The sequence below is a fragment of the Trifolium pratense genome, linkage group LG3 (genome assembly GCF_020283565.1).
Source record: "Trifolium pratense cultivar HEN17-A07 linkage group LG3, ARS_RC_1.1, whole genome shotgun sequence".
NCBI classification, from domain to species: Eukaryota; Viridiplantae; Streptophyta; class Magnoliopsida; order Fabales; family Fabaceae; genus Trifolium; species Trifolium pratense.
The window spans coordinates 51403595-51419979 of NC_060061.1; the positions used below are offsets into that span (position 1 = coordinate 51403595).

The 16385-nt window shown below is 35.1% G+C and overlaps 1 protein-coding gene and 1 pseudogene across 2 annotated transcripts; both read left to right on the top strand.

The window, feature by feature from the left end:
• Nucleotides 1-3272: 3272 nt before the first annotated feature.
• Nucleotides 3273-7915, top strand: LOC123913177 (annotated as a pseudogene).
• Nucleotides 7916-9059: 1144 nt separating this feature from the next.
• Nucleotides 9060-15038, top strand: LOC123913180 (disease resistance protein RUN1-like). 2 transcript variants are annotated; one of them, XM_045963790.1, is made up of 6 exons: nt 9060-9255; nt 10060-10602; nt 10916-12014; nt 12130-12405; nt 12503-13258; nt 14108-15038. In XM_045963790.1, exons 2-6 carry the CDS (start codon nt 10076-10078, stop codon nt 14855-14857), a joined length of 3408 nt encoding a protein of 1135 aa, XP_045819746.1. In that variant the 5' UTR covers nt 9060-9255; nt 10060-10075; the 3' UTR covers nt 14858-15038. The 2 variants fall into 2 exon arrangements, with proteins under 2 accessions (XP_045819746.1, XP_045819747.1); XM_045963791.1 differs by having other exon boundaries at nt 9109-10602.
• Nucleotides 15039-16385: the final 1347 nt, after the last annotated feature.

A 16385-nucleotide genomic window follows, 5' to 3' on the forward strand; every position in this document is an offset into this window, starting at 1 on the left:
TCATAGAAGTATATCTGAAAATACTAACAGCGAAAACATACAAATCTTATTCAGAAACAGTGACATTTTTGCGGATGGAGAGCTTTATGTGTAAGCTATTTCTATAACAAATGATGAAATAAAGTCAAATTGTTTTCATATAAGTCATAAGTTGTATGCACAAGCTATCCCGGGGGAACTCACTGAAATAAGCTAAATACAATTCGTCGACATGTCATAATATTTTTTCATAAGCTCTCTCAAATAGTTTCCCAAATCAATTTTGGAAATGTATTTGCTTTGAAAACGAAATGATTTGCCGCTGGTCTAACAATTAGAGTGTGTTTGGATGGGGATTCTAGAAATTTAAGGGATTTTAAATACTAGGGAATTCAATTGGAATTCCTTGATTTTCAAATTCTATTGTTTGGATAAAGTGGTGAAATTTCATCAATTGTAAAATTCTTTGTTCGGGTAATGTAATTAAATTTTCTTCACTTAATTTTATTTATCTTAATAAAATTGACCCTAAACCCAAAAAAGTGGCCGAAAACCTAAAATGAACGTAAACCCAAAATCGACAAGGAACTCAAAAAACCGGCCGCAAACCCAAAAAATCGGCCCAAAACCTAAAATCGACCGTAAACACAAAAAAACGGCCGAAAAACCTAAAATAGACCAAAAACCCTAAAATCGACTATAAACTCTAAAATCGGCTGAAAGTCCAAAAAATCAGACGAAAAACCAAAAATTGACCCTAAACCCAAAAAAACGGCCGAAAACCCAAAAATAGTCTATAAACCCTAAAATCGGTCGAAAACTGGGTTTATAGTCGATTTTTGGGTTTTCGGTCGATTTTAGATTTTTCGGCCAATTTTAGAGTTTATAGCCGATTTTAGGATTTTGGGTCGATTTTAGGTTTTCGGCCGAGTTTTTTGGGTTTAGGGACGATTTTAGATTTTTCAGCCGATTTTAAGGTTTATAGTCGATTTTAGGGTTTTTGGACAATTTTAAGTTTTTTTGTCGATTTTTTGAGTTTTCGTTCGATTTTAGGGTTTATAGTCAATTTTTGAGATTTTGGCTGATTTTTTGGGTTTATAGTCGATTTTTGGGATATTGACCGATTTTAAGTTTTCAGCCGAGTTTTTTGCATTTAGGGACGATTTTAGATTTTTCAGTCGATTTTTTAGGTTTTCAGCCGATTTTAGGGTTTATAGTTGATTTTAGTGTTTTTGGCTGATTTTAAGTTTTTCGGTCGATTTTTTGGAATTTTTGCCGATTTTAGGTTTTTCGGCCGATTTTTTTTGGGTTTAGGGACGACTTTGGGTTTTGCGGCATATTTTTTGGTTTTTCGGCCGATGTTTTGGGTTTTTGGACGATTTTAGGTTTTTCGGCCGATTTTTTGGGTTTTCATGCGATTTTAGGTTTTTCGGCCGATTTTTTGGGTTTTCGGCCGATTTTAGGGTTTATAGCCGATTTTTGGGATTTTGGCCGATTTTAGATTTTTGGCCGAGTTTTTTGGGTTTAGAGTCGATTGTGGGTTTTTCGGCATATTTTTTGGATTTTTGGTGGATTTTAGGTTTTTCGGCCGATCTTTTGGGTTTTCGGTTGATTTTAGGGTTTATAGTCGATTTTTGGGATGTTAGCCGATTTAAGGGTTTTTTTTGCCGATTTTTTGGATTTTCTGCCGATTTTATGTTATTTTGGCTAATTTTAGGTTTTTCGATCAATTAGTAATTTTTAAAAATTTAAAGAGAAGAAGAAATTTCAAATTCTTTGGTTTTATGTGTCATTTTGAAATTCTCTAAATTTAACTTGAACAAAATACTTCATAAATTTCCATCATTTTGAAAATTCTTCAAATTATTATCGAAACAATGGTATTCACCTCAAATAATTTGAATTCCCTCAAAACATTACTTTACCTCAAAAAATTCCCCCTTCCAAACACACTCTTAAGTTAGTGAAATTGCCTAGTCTCTAGAAATTTACATTTAAGGTGAGTAAATGGAGCATCCGGTCAGACCTCGAGTCCTGCTAGGACTGTTCATGGTTTGGTTCATAGAGAAAACTGAACCGAACTGTTGCAACAATTCTATATATATATATATATATATATATATATATATATATATGAGGAGTGCTAGCAAGACACTCTTTAACAACACACATTCTAACACACTCTTTTCTACTGGTTAAAGAGTCTGTTTGTTAAAGAGTGTGTTGTTAGCATTATTCATATATATATATATATATATATATATATATATATATATATATATATATATATATATATATATGTCCAAGTCTTTTTTAATGAATGCATGTCATAGTCTTTATACATCATCATCATGTGAACAGAGTGCAAATGGTAGAAGATTAACAATAAATAAACACCGTGGTTGTAATTAGGGGTGGTGAAACGAGCCGGGCTGACCTGTTTGACCCACCATTTTTGGCGGGCCGGGCTGAGGTTTTCGGCTCGCTACCTTAAGGTGGTCCGCCCCGCCTAAAAAACGGGGCGGGGCGGGTTAGCCCGTGGGCTTTTTAATTTTTTATATTTTTTTACTTTTACTGAAAATTGGGCTTGGAATGAGGAGCCCAAATCTCAATCCAGTAATATTTTTCTCTTATATAAAACTTCAAGTTTCTTTTTTTGCCAAAATTAGGGTTGTTTGTTTCATTCATTCATTTCATCCGCCGTCATGCTCCCTTTATGCTAGTATTTATCCTTTTATCTTATATTGTAATGAATTACTTATTAACTTAGTTGATGTTTCTGTTAGTTTAATTAAGGGTAATTGTAAGTGTTAGTTTAATTATGGGTAATTGTAAGAAATTACTTATTAACTTTATTAATGTTTTTGTTAGTTTAATTATCCCTATTCTCTGCAGCAATCTTTTCTCAACTCTTAATTATCCCTATTTTCTTTTAGTTTAAAAATAGGAGGTAAGAATTTTAAGGAATTATGAAGTTATAATTCAACCTGCTTAACTTCACAATCTTCTCTCAATGCAATCTGCTAGTATTTTTTTTAACATCGACTAAGAGGTAAGAATTGTGAAGTTATAATTCAAATTAAAAAAAAAAAGAGTATTTGGCGTAGCCAATAAATTGGCGGGCTTGAGTTGTTGAACCCGGACACCTAAATTACCCCGCCCCGCTTTTGGGCGGACCTAAACGGGGTGGACCTAAACGGGGCGGGCATGCCCACTTTGCCACCCCTAGTTGTAATCGGTAGGTGTTGGATTTTTGTACCGTTGACGCGCGAAACAGAATCGGTCTGGATTCATTTGTTACAAAAAGTGCTTCATATCATTTTGATGCTTCACTCTCTTCTCTTCTACAACCCCCCTTCACACTCTTTCTGGTGACCGGTCCCAGTTTCAGTCAGTTGAAAAACAAGCTCAGGTAACTCTCTCTCTCTCTCTCTCTCTCTCTCTCTCTCTATCTAACCATATTTGAACTCGAAGATTTTGTCCTTAAAGTTCATTAACCACTTTAGTGCAACCACGATTATACAATAGAAGACTTTAACCATAGATTATGAGTCTGTTTGGGTTGACTTATTTAAACTTATCTATTGACTTATGTTTTGGGAAACTATTTAGAGAACTTATGAAAACAACTTTGTTTACTGTTCGTAGGTTCATTTTCATAAGTTCTCCAAGATAGCTCATGAAAATAGCTTATATGAAAATTATTTAACTTTATTCTATATTTTGCCATAAAAATAGCTCATACATAAGCACTTATTGTGATAAGTGTTTATTATGCTCTAAACTGTAAATAAGTTGTTTATCTAAATATGGCCTCAATATTTTTTGTGAAATGACATATTTTATTAGAATTCAATCATATAGAATAGTTGTATTTCACTAGATAGCAGAATGCATAACCTTTGGTCAAACAAAAAATAAATAAATAACCACATATTCTTGCAGATAGCCTCTCAGAGTTGTGAACCACGCTCAGACCTGAGTTCCTTTTTCTGTGTTCAGTTATTATTATGGAAGAGGTTGTTGTTGGTGGGGCTGGGGCATTTCTTTCGTCTGTCTTTCAAGTGATTTTTGAGAGGTTGGCCTCAAGAGATTTCAGAGACTACTTCAGCGAAGGGCTGGGGAAAAAACTGGACACCACATTGTATTCTATCAATGAAGGGCTGGATGAGGCTGGGGAATTGCAGTACCAAGACCTAACCGTGAAGAATTGGTTTGATGATCTCAAACATGTGTTATACGAAGTAGAGCAGGTATTGGATGTGATTGCAATTGACGCACAACAAAAGGGCAAGATAGGACGCTTTATTTCAGGTTCTATTAATCGATTTGAATCTAGGATTAAAGTATTGCTGAAGAGGTTAAATGTTCTTGCAGAGGAAAAAAAAAGATTAGGACTTCACGAAGCTAGTTATGTAATTGGAGTCAATCCGCAATTGTCAAGTATATATACAACTGAATTTTTGGTGGATGACTCTGACATATATGGTAGAGAGCATGAGAAAGAGGAAATAATCAAATTTTTACTTGATGACAGTGACTGTGACAACCATGTACCCATAATCAGCATAGTGGGTCTGATTGGGATGGGTAAGACAACCCTTGCCCGACTTGTTTACAATGACCACAGGATGATGGAGCAATTCAAAATTAAAGCTTGGGCCTGTGTTTCAGAAGCTAATAGTCTTGTTGCTCTCTTACAATCTATTCTCAGGTCAACTCATTATTTTAGTCAAACAACTAATTATTTTGGAGGAGAATATACTGATGACGTGAATATGCTCCAACGTCAATTGCAACATATGCTGGCGGGAAAGAAATATTTGCTTGTTCTGGATGGTGTCTGCAAAATGGATCGGAATATGTGTGAGCACTTACTACATCTTTGTAAATGTGGATCTTCAGGAAGTAAGATGATCATGACAACATATGACACGGAAGTAGCATCAATCATGAGATCCACCGGACTACTTCACTTAAAGCAATTAGAGGACTGTGACTCTCGGAGTTTATTTGTGAAACATGCTTTTCAAGGTAGGAATGTGTTTGATTATCCAAATCTTGAATCGATTGCCAAGAAAATAGTAGAAAAGTGTGGGGGTTACCCTTAGCTTTGAAAACATTGGGGAATCTCTTGCAAAGAAAATTCAATGAAAGTGAATGGGTTAAGATATTGGAAGCTGATTGGTGGCGTTTACCCGAGGGTGACAGCAACATTAACTCCATACTGAGATTGAGTTACCTTAACCTCTCTTCCAATCTGAAGCGTTGTTTTACTTATTGTTCTATATTTCCCAAGGGCTATGAGTTTGACAAGAGTGAATTAGTAAAGCTTTGGATGGCAGAAGGTTTGTTGAAGGGTTGGGGAAGAGATAGAAACGAAGAAGAGTTGGGTAATAAATTCTTCAATGATCTAGTATCAATATCGTTTTTCCATCAATCAGTAATTAGGCCATCATGGACTGGTAAATACTATTTCATCATGCATGATCTTGTCAATGATTTAGCAAAATCAGTGTCAGGAGAATACCTCTTGCGAATAGAGGGTGATAACGTGCAAGATATCTCTGAAAGGACGCGTCATATTTGGTGCTGCCTTGATTTGAAAGATGGTGATAGAAAACTAGAGCATATTAGTAAAATTGAGGGACTACACAGTTTGATGGTAGAAGCACATGGCTATGGTGATCAACGATTTAAGATAAGCACCAATATTCAGCAAAATTTGTTATCAAGACTAAAATATTTGCGGATTCTGTCTTTCTCTAGTTGCAATCTCTTAGAGCTAGCCAATGAGATAAGAAATTTAAAGCTTCTGTGCTATCTAGACCTATCTTACACTGAGATTGCAAGCTTACCTAATTCCATTTGTATGCTGTATAATTTGCAGACACTCTTATTGCAAGATTGTTTTAAACTGACTGAGCTCCCTTCAGACTTTTACAAACTCATCAATTTACGTTATCTTAATTTGGAAGGCACTCGTATAAAAAAGATGCCAATGAAGATAGGAGGGTTAAACAATCTTCATATGCTGACTGATTTTGTTGTGGGAGAGCAGTGTGGATTTGATATTAAGCAGTTGGCGGAACTCAACCATCTTCAAGGAAGGCTTCAAATTTCGGGGTTGGAAAATGTAATTGATCCAGCAGATGCCGTGGCAGCAAATTTGAAAGATAAGATACATTTAGAAGAATTACGTATGTCATATGGTGAACGGAGAGAAATGGATGGCTTAATAACAAAATCACATGTCTCTGTCTTGGAGGCTCTTCAACCAAATAGAAACCTCATGAGGCTCGCCATCAAAGACTACAGAGGCAGTAGCTTTCCAAATTGGCTTGGGGATCGTCATTTAACCAATTTAGTATCCACTTGGGCAGTTCCCCTCTCTCAAGAAGATTTCCATTTCAGGCTGTGATGGAATAGAGATCATTGGTAAAGAGTTTTCCGGCTATAATTCATCAGTTATTCCATTTAGATCCCTTGAAACTTTGCGATTTGAAAACATGTCTGAATGGAAGGAATGGTTATCTCTTGAAAGTTTCCCTTTGCTTCAAGAGCTTCGTATAAAACTTTGCCCCAAGTTGAAAAGTGACCTTCCTCAACACCTCCCTTCTTTGCAAAAATTGGAGATTATTGATTGCGAAGAGTTGGAGGCTTCAATTCCCATGACTGATAATATCAGTGAGCTAGAACTAAAGAGATGTGGTAACATTTTGATTAATGAATTGCCATCCAGCTTGAAAAGGGTCATCCTTTGTGGAACTCAGATCATTCAATCCTCTTTAAAAAATATTCTGTTTAACAATGCCTTTCTTGAAGAGTTGGAAGTTGAAGACTTCTTTGGTTCAAATCTAGAATGGCCATCTTTCGATTCTCTTAGCTGTAATTCTCTTCAAACTCTAACTATAACAGGTTGGCACTCTTCATCCTTGCCTTTTTCACTACACTTGTTCCCCAACCTTAATTCTCTTGCGTTGTACGATAGTCCATGGCTGGAATCATTTTTCGGGAGGCAGTTGCCTTCCAATCTATGCAGTCTCAAAATAGAAAGGTGCCCCAAATTGATGGCTTCGAGAGAGGAGTGGGGTTTGTTCCAACTCAATTCTCTGAAACAATTCAGGGTTAGTGATGATTTTGAATTCTTTGAGTCCTTTCCGGAGGAGAGTTTGCTGCCATCAACCATTAACTCTCTTGAATTGATAAACTGTTCCAACCTAAGAATAATAAACTACAAGGGTCTTCTCCACCTCACTTCACTTGAATCTCTATATATTGAAGATTGTCCTTTTCTTGAGAGCTTGCCAGAGGAGGGTCTACCCAGATCTCTTTCTACTTTGTCCATTCATGATTGTCCATTAATTATGCAGCAGTACCAAAAGGAGCGATGGGAGCGTTGGCATACAATTAGTCACATTCCTGATGTGACAATTTCCTGATTGGCAGCTGAGATGAGATGTTAATGTAGTCAGGTGCATATGACCTGAAACCATGCTCTCGTGGCAATCCATTCTCCTTTGTACCAGATGAATGGCGCGACCACTGCTGTTTGTTCCACTGCCACAAAGCTCAAGCAGTCCAATTGTAGGCCCCACATCTGGATGTGTGGACGCTGCGGCTTGTTGTGCTTGTAATTCTTTTTAATTAAATTCACCATATAATCTTCTCTTTGTGACTTTGACTCCCTTTTCAGTTTTTGATACATGAGTCTATAGAAAAGAGATTGGAGAATAACTTGCGTCCCCTGACTATGTTTTGATTTTCAGTTTTACTTTTTTATTGTTAGAAAGAAGTGATAAAAATTATTAAAAATAGTGGTCTTTCACTCCAGCAGACAAGGAAACAATCATTTTCTTCTCTGAATGTGTATTTATGACTATATAGCTTCAATAGATTTGTTATTTATATCACAAATTCAGTCATTTGAAGCCTTCTAATCCATTTCGCAACCATCTCATGCCTCTCTTTTCTATCCACTTGCCTCATAGCAGTTAAAAAGTGAACTCAATTCCCAATTGTCAATCAAAACTCTGTACGAAGAAGTGATCATTTATTTTGATAAAAATACTAATACGATATTCTCATGAACCATTCAATATTGCTAGCCAATGCATCAAAAACATGCTTAGATTATGAAATTAAGCTTTTTTAATGCTATGTGCCTCGAATGAAGCTAGTCATGAAAAGGTTAATAATTTTTGTTTTGAACTATGTAATCTCTCATTCTCTCTTGCCTTTCCGTTTGTGTTTGAATAGACAACTTAGTTAAGCGCTTATTGCATAAAAAATTATCATAAAATGGTTTATGTATAAACTATTTTTATGACAAAAGATGAAATAAAGTCAATTATATTCATAAGTTAAGTTGTGGACATCTCATAAACTTTTTCCATAAGCTTTTTCAAACAGTTTCACTAATCAATTTTGGAAATGATCTGCCACTGGGCTGTCATGGTTCCTTTTAGCTTAAGTTAACCTCCACTCTATGCTTCCATTGATTATTTTGGCTCTATTTTGTTACTGAAGTTGTTGTTTATAGGAAAAGACATGAATATATGATAATAGATTTTAAACAATTTTAGTTTTTATCTTATTTTAAAATTTTAAATTGTTACATTGACAGATAAGGTAGATATCATTGACATCTTTTCAAAATTGATAATAAATGAATTTCTGTCCAATGGTTAATTATCTCCCTCAAGATTGATAGCGTAGATAATGCGACCATTTTATATGTAAATATACTTAAAATATATATATTTTTTTAATATAGTTAATCCTAAGGTATATAAATATATTTTAACTTTTTAAATATACTTAAATATTAGTTTTTTTTTTTGTCTTAGATGAAGTGGTAATCTACTTACATTAAACTCACATATAATTGTGATATAATTGTGAGATCTCGGATTCGAACCTGGGTCACTACGTCCGACCTAACAATTTCGACATTTTTACCAGTTGAGGTAGGACTTATGGGACAAATATGAGTTTATTTAAAAAAGAAATAAGAGTAATAAATATATTTATTATCAAAAACATATATTTATTAAATTCTAACTAACTAGTTGGAACTCTACGGAGTCTGAATATATTATTAAATACATGGTGTGGGAGGATTATTGTTTGATGCGTTGACGATACTGATGATGAGTCTTCTTAACACAAAAATTAGTCTTACTAAGGAAAGTACCTCATTCATTCCTTCTATATCCTCTCTCTCTCTCTCTCTGGTGATTTGATCACAATCTCAGCTAATTGAAACTTGTTCAGGTGATTTTCTCCCTCTTTAACTGTTTCTTAATTATGCATCATTATTTTCATGCTATTACTCAAACTAATTCAAAACTTTTACTTCCTAGTTCAATTCAATCTGTAATTAGTTTAACTTACTTTATGAATTTAGTAATGTTAATAGTAGTAATTGTTAGTGAAAGTTTCAAAGTTAGTTAGAATTTGTTCTTTTAGGTAGCTAGTTCATTAATTCTCATTTAGCTATATATATTTTGGGCCTGTTTGAATTGAGTTATTTGAGTTTATCCACTGACATAAGTTTTGTGAGACTGTTAGAGACAACTTATGAAAATAACTTATGATAATTTTCATAAAAATATTTCAGCTTATTTTCATAAGTTCTCTGCATAGATTATGAAAACAGCTCATAACATATATATAAAAAAATTATCTTTATTTTACGTTTTGCTATAAAATCAGCTTATCTAAGCTTATACATAAGCACTTATCATGATAAGTGTTTGTGCTATAAGCTGCAAATAAGTTGTTTATCCAAACATGCCCTTTGCATACATTTTACATATCTTTTGTCAAAATGATTCCTTATGAATTTTACTCCCATTCAAGCTTTCAAAGCTCTTTTCACTCAGTTCCCCCAAATTCTCAACAAATAAACTAAATCTGCACTTGAGCACATTAAATTAAGGAATAAAACTACTCAACTATCTAGTATTTCGATTATTTTTAGTTACCAAATCATGCAATTTCAGAGAAAGTTGTTTTCAAACAAAAAATCATGCATTTTGATTAATCTAAAGTGTCACTGCTAATTTGCTTTTGCAGGAAAAGTTTTGACTTCATGGAAAGGATGTCTTCATCATCTTCATCATCATCAACCTTCAATTTGAATTCTCATCAATGGAAGTATGATGTGTTCATAAATTTCAGAGGGGAAGACACGCGCAAGAACTTGGTTTCACATCTATATGCTGCTCTATTAAACGCCGGAATCAACACTTTTCTTGACGATGAAAAGCTTAAAAAGGGATGGGAAGTAGAGCCAGAACTATTGCGAGCAATTCAAGGTTCTCAAATATGCTTAGTTATTTTCTCAGAACACTACACTCAATCTAGTTGGTGTCTTGTTGAACTGGTGAAAATCATGGAACACCGCAGAAGTAATAATAATGGTCCAGTGGTTATACCCATATTTTACCATGTTGACCCATCTGTCGTTCGTCGTCAAGGGGGTGATTTTGGAAAAGCTTTGGAAGCTATTACCAAAAGAATTCAACCAGAAAAAGAGAGGCAAGAACTTTTGCGGACGTGGAAGCGTGCTCTCAATCAAGCTGCAAATATTTCAGGATGGGATTCCAGCACTTTCAGGTACAAAATCAAGAAAGATCATCCAATTTGGTCAAATACGATGATAAGTAGTCCTTAAACTATTATTAATGCATCAAATTAGTCCGTCCGTTGCTTTACAAATAGGAGAGAGAATGATGATTTAGGGACTAACTTGATGAAAGAAAAATAGTTTAAGAACTACTTATTATATTTCTATAGTTAAACATCGCATTGATAGTTTATTCATAATCAATAATTTCTTCTGGTGGTTTCTTGCTTCGTTTTATTCCTTTTTTATCCTTTTCATTTTATCTATTTTATAATCATAATTATTGACTTATTGAACTTGAAGGAGTGAAAATGAACTAGTGAATAAAATTGTTGACGAAGTTCGGAGAAAGGTGGAAAACACATTCTTACCCAATACGGAATTCCCAGTTGGACTAGACTCCCGTGTGGACCAAGTGTTTATGTCGATTGAAAATCAATCAAGCAAAGTTTCTATGGTAGGGATCTGGGGAATGGGTGGGTTGGGTAAAACTACCACAGCCAAAGGCATCTACAATAAAATTCATCGCAAATTTGTCCATAGAAGTTTCATTGAGAATATTAGACAAACTTGCGAATCAGATAAAGGGTATATTCGGTTACAGCAACAACTTCTTTCAGATCTCTTCAAAACAAAGGAGAAGATACACAACATTGCATCGGGGACAGCTATTATCAACAAAAGAATCTCTGAAAAAAAGGTGCTCATTGTACTCGATGATGTGACCAAAGAACAGCAAGTTAAAGCTCTATGTGGAAATCCTAAATGCTTAGGTTTGGGAAGTGTACTCATTGTTACAACAAGGGATGCACACATACTTAGGAGACTTGAAGTTGACTGTGTCTGTACAGCAGAAGAAATGAACGAAAACGAGTCCCTTGAGCTTTTTAGTTGGCATGCTTTTAGAAGCGCGTCTCCAAGAGCAAATTTCAGTGAACTCTCCCAAAATGTAGTTAATTACTGTGGAGGATTACCCCTGGCTGTGGAAGTCCTCGGATCTTACTTATATAAAAGGACAAAAGAAGAATGGAAAAGTGTGCTATCAATATTAGAAAAAATTCCCAATGATGAAGTGCAAGAGAAACTGAGAATAAGCTATGATGGTTTAACGGATGACACGAAAAAGGCTATATTTCTTGATGTATGTTGTTTCTTTATTGGCAAGGACAGAGACTATGTTACCGAGATACTAAATGGGTGTGGACTTTTTGCTGATATTGGAATTGCTGTCCTCATAGAGCGGAGCCTTCTAAAAGTTGAAAAGAATAACAAGCTTGGAATGCATGATTTAATAAGAGACATGGGAAGAGAAATTGTTCGTGAAAGTTCAAAAGAAGATCCTGGGGAGCGTAGTCGGTTGTGGTTTCAGGAGGATGTACATGATGTTTTAACAAAGAATACGGTAAGAACTGACCCTATACAATTGAATCTTTTGATTATCTTGCTTAAACCATTTCATTCAAGTCAAACCAAAAACATTTCCCCTTCTTTTCTTAGCCTTTTTACTTCACATGCAGGGAACACAAAAAGTTGAGGGATTGATTTTGAACTTGCAAAGAAAAGGTAGATATAGCTTCAATGCCAATGTTTTCCGGCAGATGAAGAACATGAGACTTTTGCAACTTGATTGTGTTGGCCTAACTGGAGATTTTGGACATCTTTCCAAACAATTGAGATGGGTCAATTGGCAACGATCTACCTTCAACTGTATACCCAATGACTTTTATCTAGGGAATCTAGTTGTTCTTGAATTAAAATATAGCCATATTAAACAAATTTGGAAGGAAACCAAGGTATAATAACATTTTATTTTAAAACTCAGGTTAACTACAATAGTATCTCTTTCTACTTCCTATCTAATGTCTCTTTTAAATAATTATTTTCTCGCAGTTGTTGGACAAGCTAAAAATACTGAATCTCAGTCATTCCAAGTACTTGAAAAGCACCCCTGACTTTTCAAAATTACCGAATCTAGAAAAGCTCATTATGAAGGATTGTCCAAGTTTGTCCGAGGTGCACCCGTCCATTGGAGTTCTTAAGAATCTTCTTCTGATAAATGTGAAGGACTGTACAAGTCTTGGCAATCTACCAAGGGAGATCTATCAGTTGATATCCGTGAAAACACTCATTCTTGATGGTTGTTCAAAGATTGACAAATTGGAAGAAGATATAGTGCAAATGACATCCTTGACAACTTTAGTTGCAGCAAATACTGGCGTAAAACAAGCACCCTTTTCCATAGTTAGATCAAAAAGCATTTTGTATATATCCCTATGTGGATATGAAGGATTATCACGTGATATTTTTCCTTCTCTCATTTGGTCTTGGATGTCACCAACAATGAATTCCTTACCACATACTCCCCCCACTTCCTTGGATGTAGAGAGTACTAATGTGGTTTTGAGTTATCAATCAACAATGCACAGTAGTTCTTCAGAATATAGAAGTGTTACGGTACAATGCCAATCGGCGATTCAACTAATTCAAAAATTAAGTAGTTTTGTTGATGGTCTATATGGTGCAAAGCTTACTGAATCGGAAACATCACATGCATCAGATATCTCGGATCTTTCCTTGAAATCTCTTTTGGTTACAATGGGAAGTTGCAACATAGTCGTCGATGCTCTTGACAAGAGCTTATCGCAGGTTCCTCCTCTATCCTCTGACGTTACTCATTTCTATTTTCAGTTTTTTCTTTATATTGTAAAAATTCCCGGAAGATATAGGATCAGGTATGTGACATAGAAGTTAGTTGAACTTTTAGATAATTATATCCTTTAATATTTTTCTATAGATCATATTTTTCTTTAAATTTATCTCTGTTACTTTTATTTGTTTAATGTCAATATTTATTACATTTTTTCTCTTCATTCATTTAGCTTATCCATACTATGTACACATGTTTAACTTGAAAAGGATAATTGAACCATTGTTGAAGCTATATACAGGTTTAGTCCTTTTTTTTTTTTTGAAAACATACAGGTTTAGTCCTTTATTAGATATAGAAGGAGAAAAGGGAACAAAATATTAAAATTAAGAAAAGCTATACAGGTTTGGTCTTGGGCATACAATGGTTAAAAACAAAGGGCCCAATTATTACAAACTATGAAAAACTCACCATATATCTGAAACCCTTATCTGAAAGTGCATATATGATCAAAACTTTGAAGTGGAGATATTAAAGAGCATACGCAAAGTGGGAAGAAGTATACGTGAGTGTGTAGTAATAACATTAGAGTATTGGCCATTAGCCCATTACGATTTATAAGATGTGTAATTGTGTATGGCGTCCGTTTTGCAGTTATTATAAAAGCATAAATCTGTTTTAACATTTGACTGTTGATGTTTGCATTAAAAAACTATTCATGTTTTCTTCAAATGGTTTCCTTGTGTATATATTTTTCTGTAGTGCACTATATTGATAATATAAATGGCACAAAAATGTCTATTTGCACAGCACTTACATAAATAACTTAGCATATGTTCATGATTCAGGGATTGACAACCAATGATTCTAGTGATTCTTTCCTTCCGGGTGACAATTACCCTTCGTGGTTAGCTTATAAAAGTGAAGGACCTTCAGTGCGTTTTCAAGTGCCCGAGGACAGTGATGATTGCTTGAAGGGAATAACTTTTTATGTTGTTTATTCATCTGCACCCGAAAACATGGAACCTGAATGTCTCACTAGTATTTTGATCATTAATTACACAAAATTCACTCTCCATATACACAAGCGAGACACAATAATGTCATCTAACGATGAAGATTGGCAGAATGTTGTATCAAATTTAGCAGTTGGGGACAGTGTGGGGATTTTTGTAGCTTTTGGACATGGATTGACCGTTAAGAAGACAGTTGTCTACCTAATATATGGCCAGTCAAAGGCTATGCAAATTAATCCATCAATTACTTTGGAAGTTGAACCATCTAGTGAAATTCAGATGGAGCCATTACCTGAATTGGAAGTGCAACCATCATCTAATGTGAAAAGGGAGCCACCACCTGAAGATGAAGTTCAGCCATCACCTGATGTGAAGATGGAGCCATCACTTGTCGTCAAGAATGAGCCATTACCTGAACTGGAAGTGCAACCATCGTCTAATGTGAAAAGGGAGCCATCACCTGATGTGAAGATGGAGGTGGAGCCATCACTTGTTGTCAAGAATGAGCAATTACCGAAGAGAAATAAAAATATATTTGCAAGACTTTCAAAGAGAGTGGGAGAATGTTTACGCTTGAACTAGAATATAGGCCTCAACAATTTTTAATTTGGCACACCTTTGTACTAATTCACTGCCAATAAATGAATTGGTCACTGGTCATAAATAATGGTTGTTCTGACTTCTGTGTTAGCCAGTCAGTTCAGCAAATAAGTAGGGACGGAGGGAGTATTTTATAAATAAGTAATTTTTTATTTTTTTATAATAATGAGGGCCTAAGCCCGAACAAAAAAGAGAATTACAACGGAAACGGAATGAGCCTAGGAGAAGTTATTCCCCTATTATCAGCAGAAACTAAATGGCTAACTTGGCTAGGACACTTATCAAAGTACACAATATTCAAATGAAGAGAGTATCCTATATTCGCTAATGCATCGGCACATGAATTCACTTCTCTATAGGAATGAGCAATTTTAACTTCCCATGCTTGATCTAGCAACTTGGCAACTTGCATATACTACTTATTAATGAAATTCCATTCACACTAGTAGTTGCACCAGACTTGATAGCGTGAACCACTGCAATTGAATCACTGCAATTGAATCAACATCAAGTTCCACAAATCGAAAGCCCCTAGACCACACGTATCTCAGTCCCTCCAAAACACCCCAAAGCTCCGCCGTAAATGCGCTACAAACACCAACATGCTTTGCAAATCCTCCGATCCAACCTCCACTACTATTTTGAATAATTTCTCCACACCCTGCTATTGTCCTTCCCCTTACAAGCTCCGTCAGTGTTAAGTTTAACCCAACCATTTACCGGCGGCTTCCAACTGATCCACACAGTGCTGCGAGGTATGTCAGTCACAATCCGTTTGGATTTGTTCGCATTTTTATACTCTCTGCATCTCTGACTCTTTGCATCTCTGTAACACGAACTGAACAGCATGCACCGGTCGAATAAAGTTTTCAACGTGTAATTCTTTATTCCGCCAAATCCACTTAGCCCAAAACTCCGGCCAACGGATGTCTGCATTCCAAGCTAAATCTCCTTGCAAGTTCAATTGGTCTCAGATTTTCTTCGATTTAAACCGCATTCTCATCGCGCCAAAAAAAATAAGTGCAGTACCAGGGTTCGAACGTCAGTCCCTACATATTTTTCACAATGTCCCTATCAACTGAGATACGTTCATATTTTGAACAATTCTAGTAATAAGATTTAGCCTCAAATGTAGTTTTGGCCCCGAGCAAATATTATTATTTTATAACTTTTTAATTAAAAAATATTTTTAATTTTTTTTAAAAAATATCACATAAACAATTTTTAGTCAAAAAAAGTCAATGGGGGCTAGCAAATACAAAAATGAATAAACTTGGGTGGCCAAAATCAAACAACTGAAACTTGGAGGGTTAAAATTAAGCAATTGAAACCTGGGGGTCAAAATCACACAATTGTGAAACTTGGGGACAAAACTGCATTTAAACCTAAGATTTATCTAACATTTGTAATATTGCACATGTTAAAACAAGGCTTAATTACTAAATTGGTCCCTTAAAGACATTTTTGGTTTCAAATTGGTCCCTTAAAGAAAAAAAGGCCCAAATTGGTC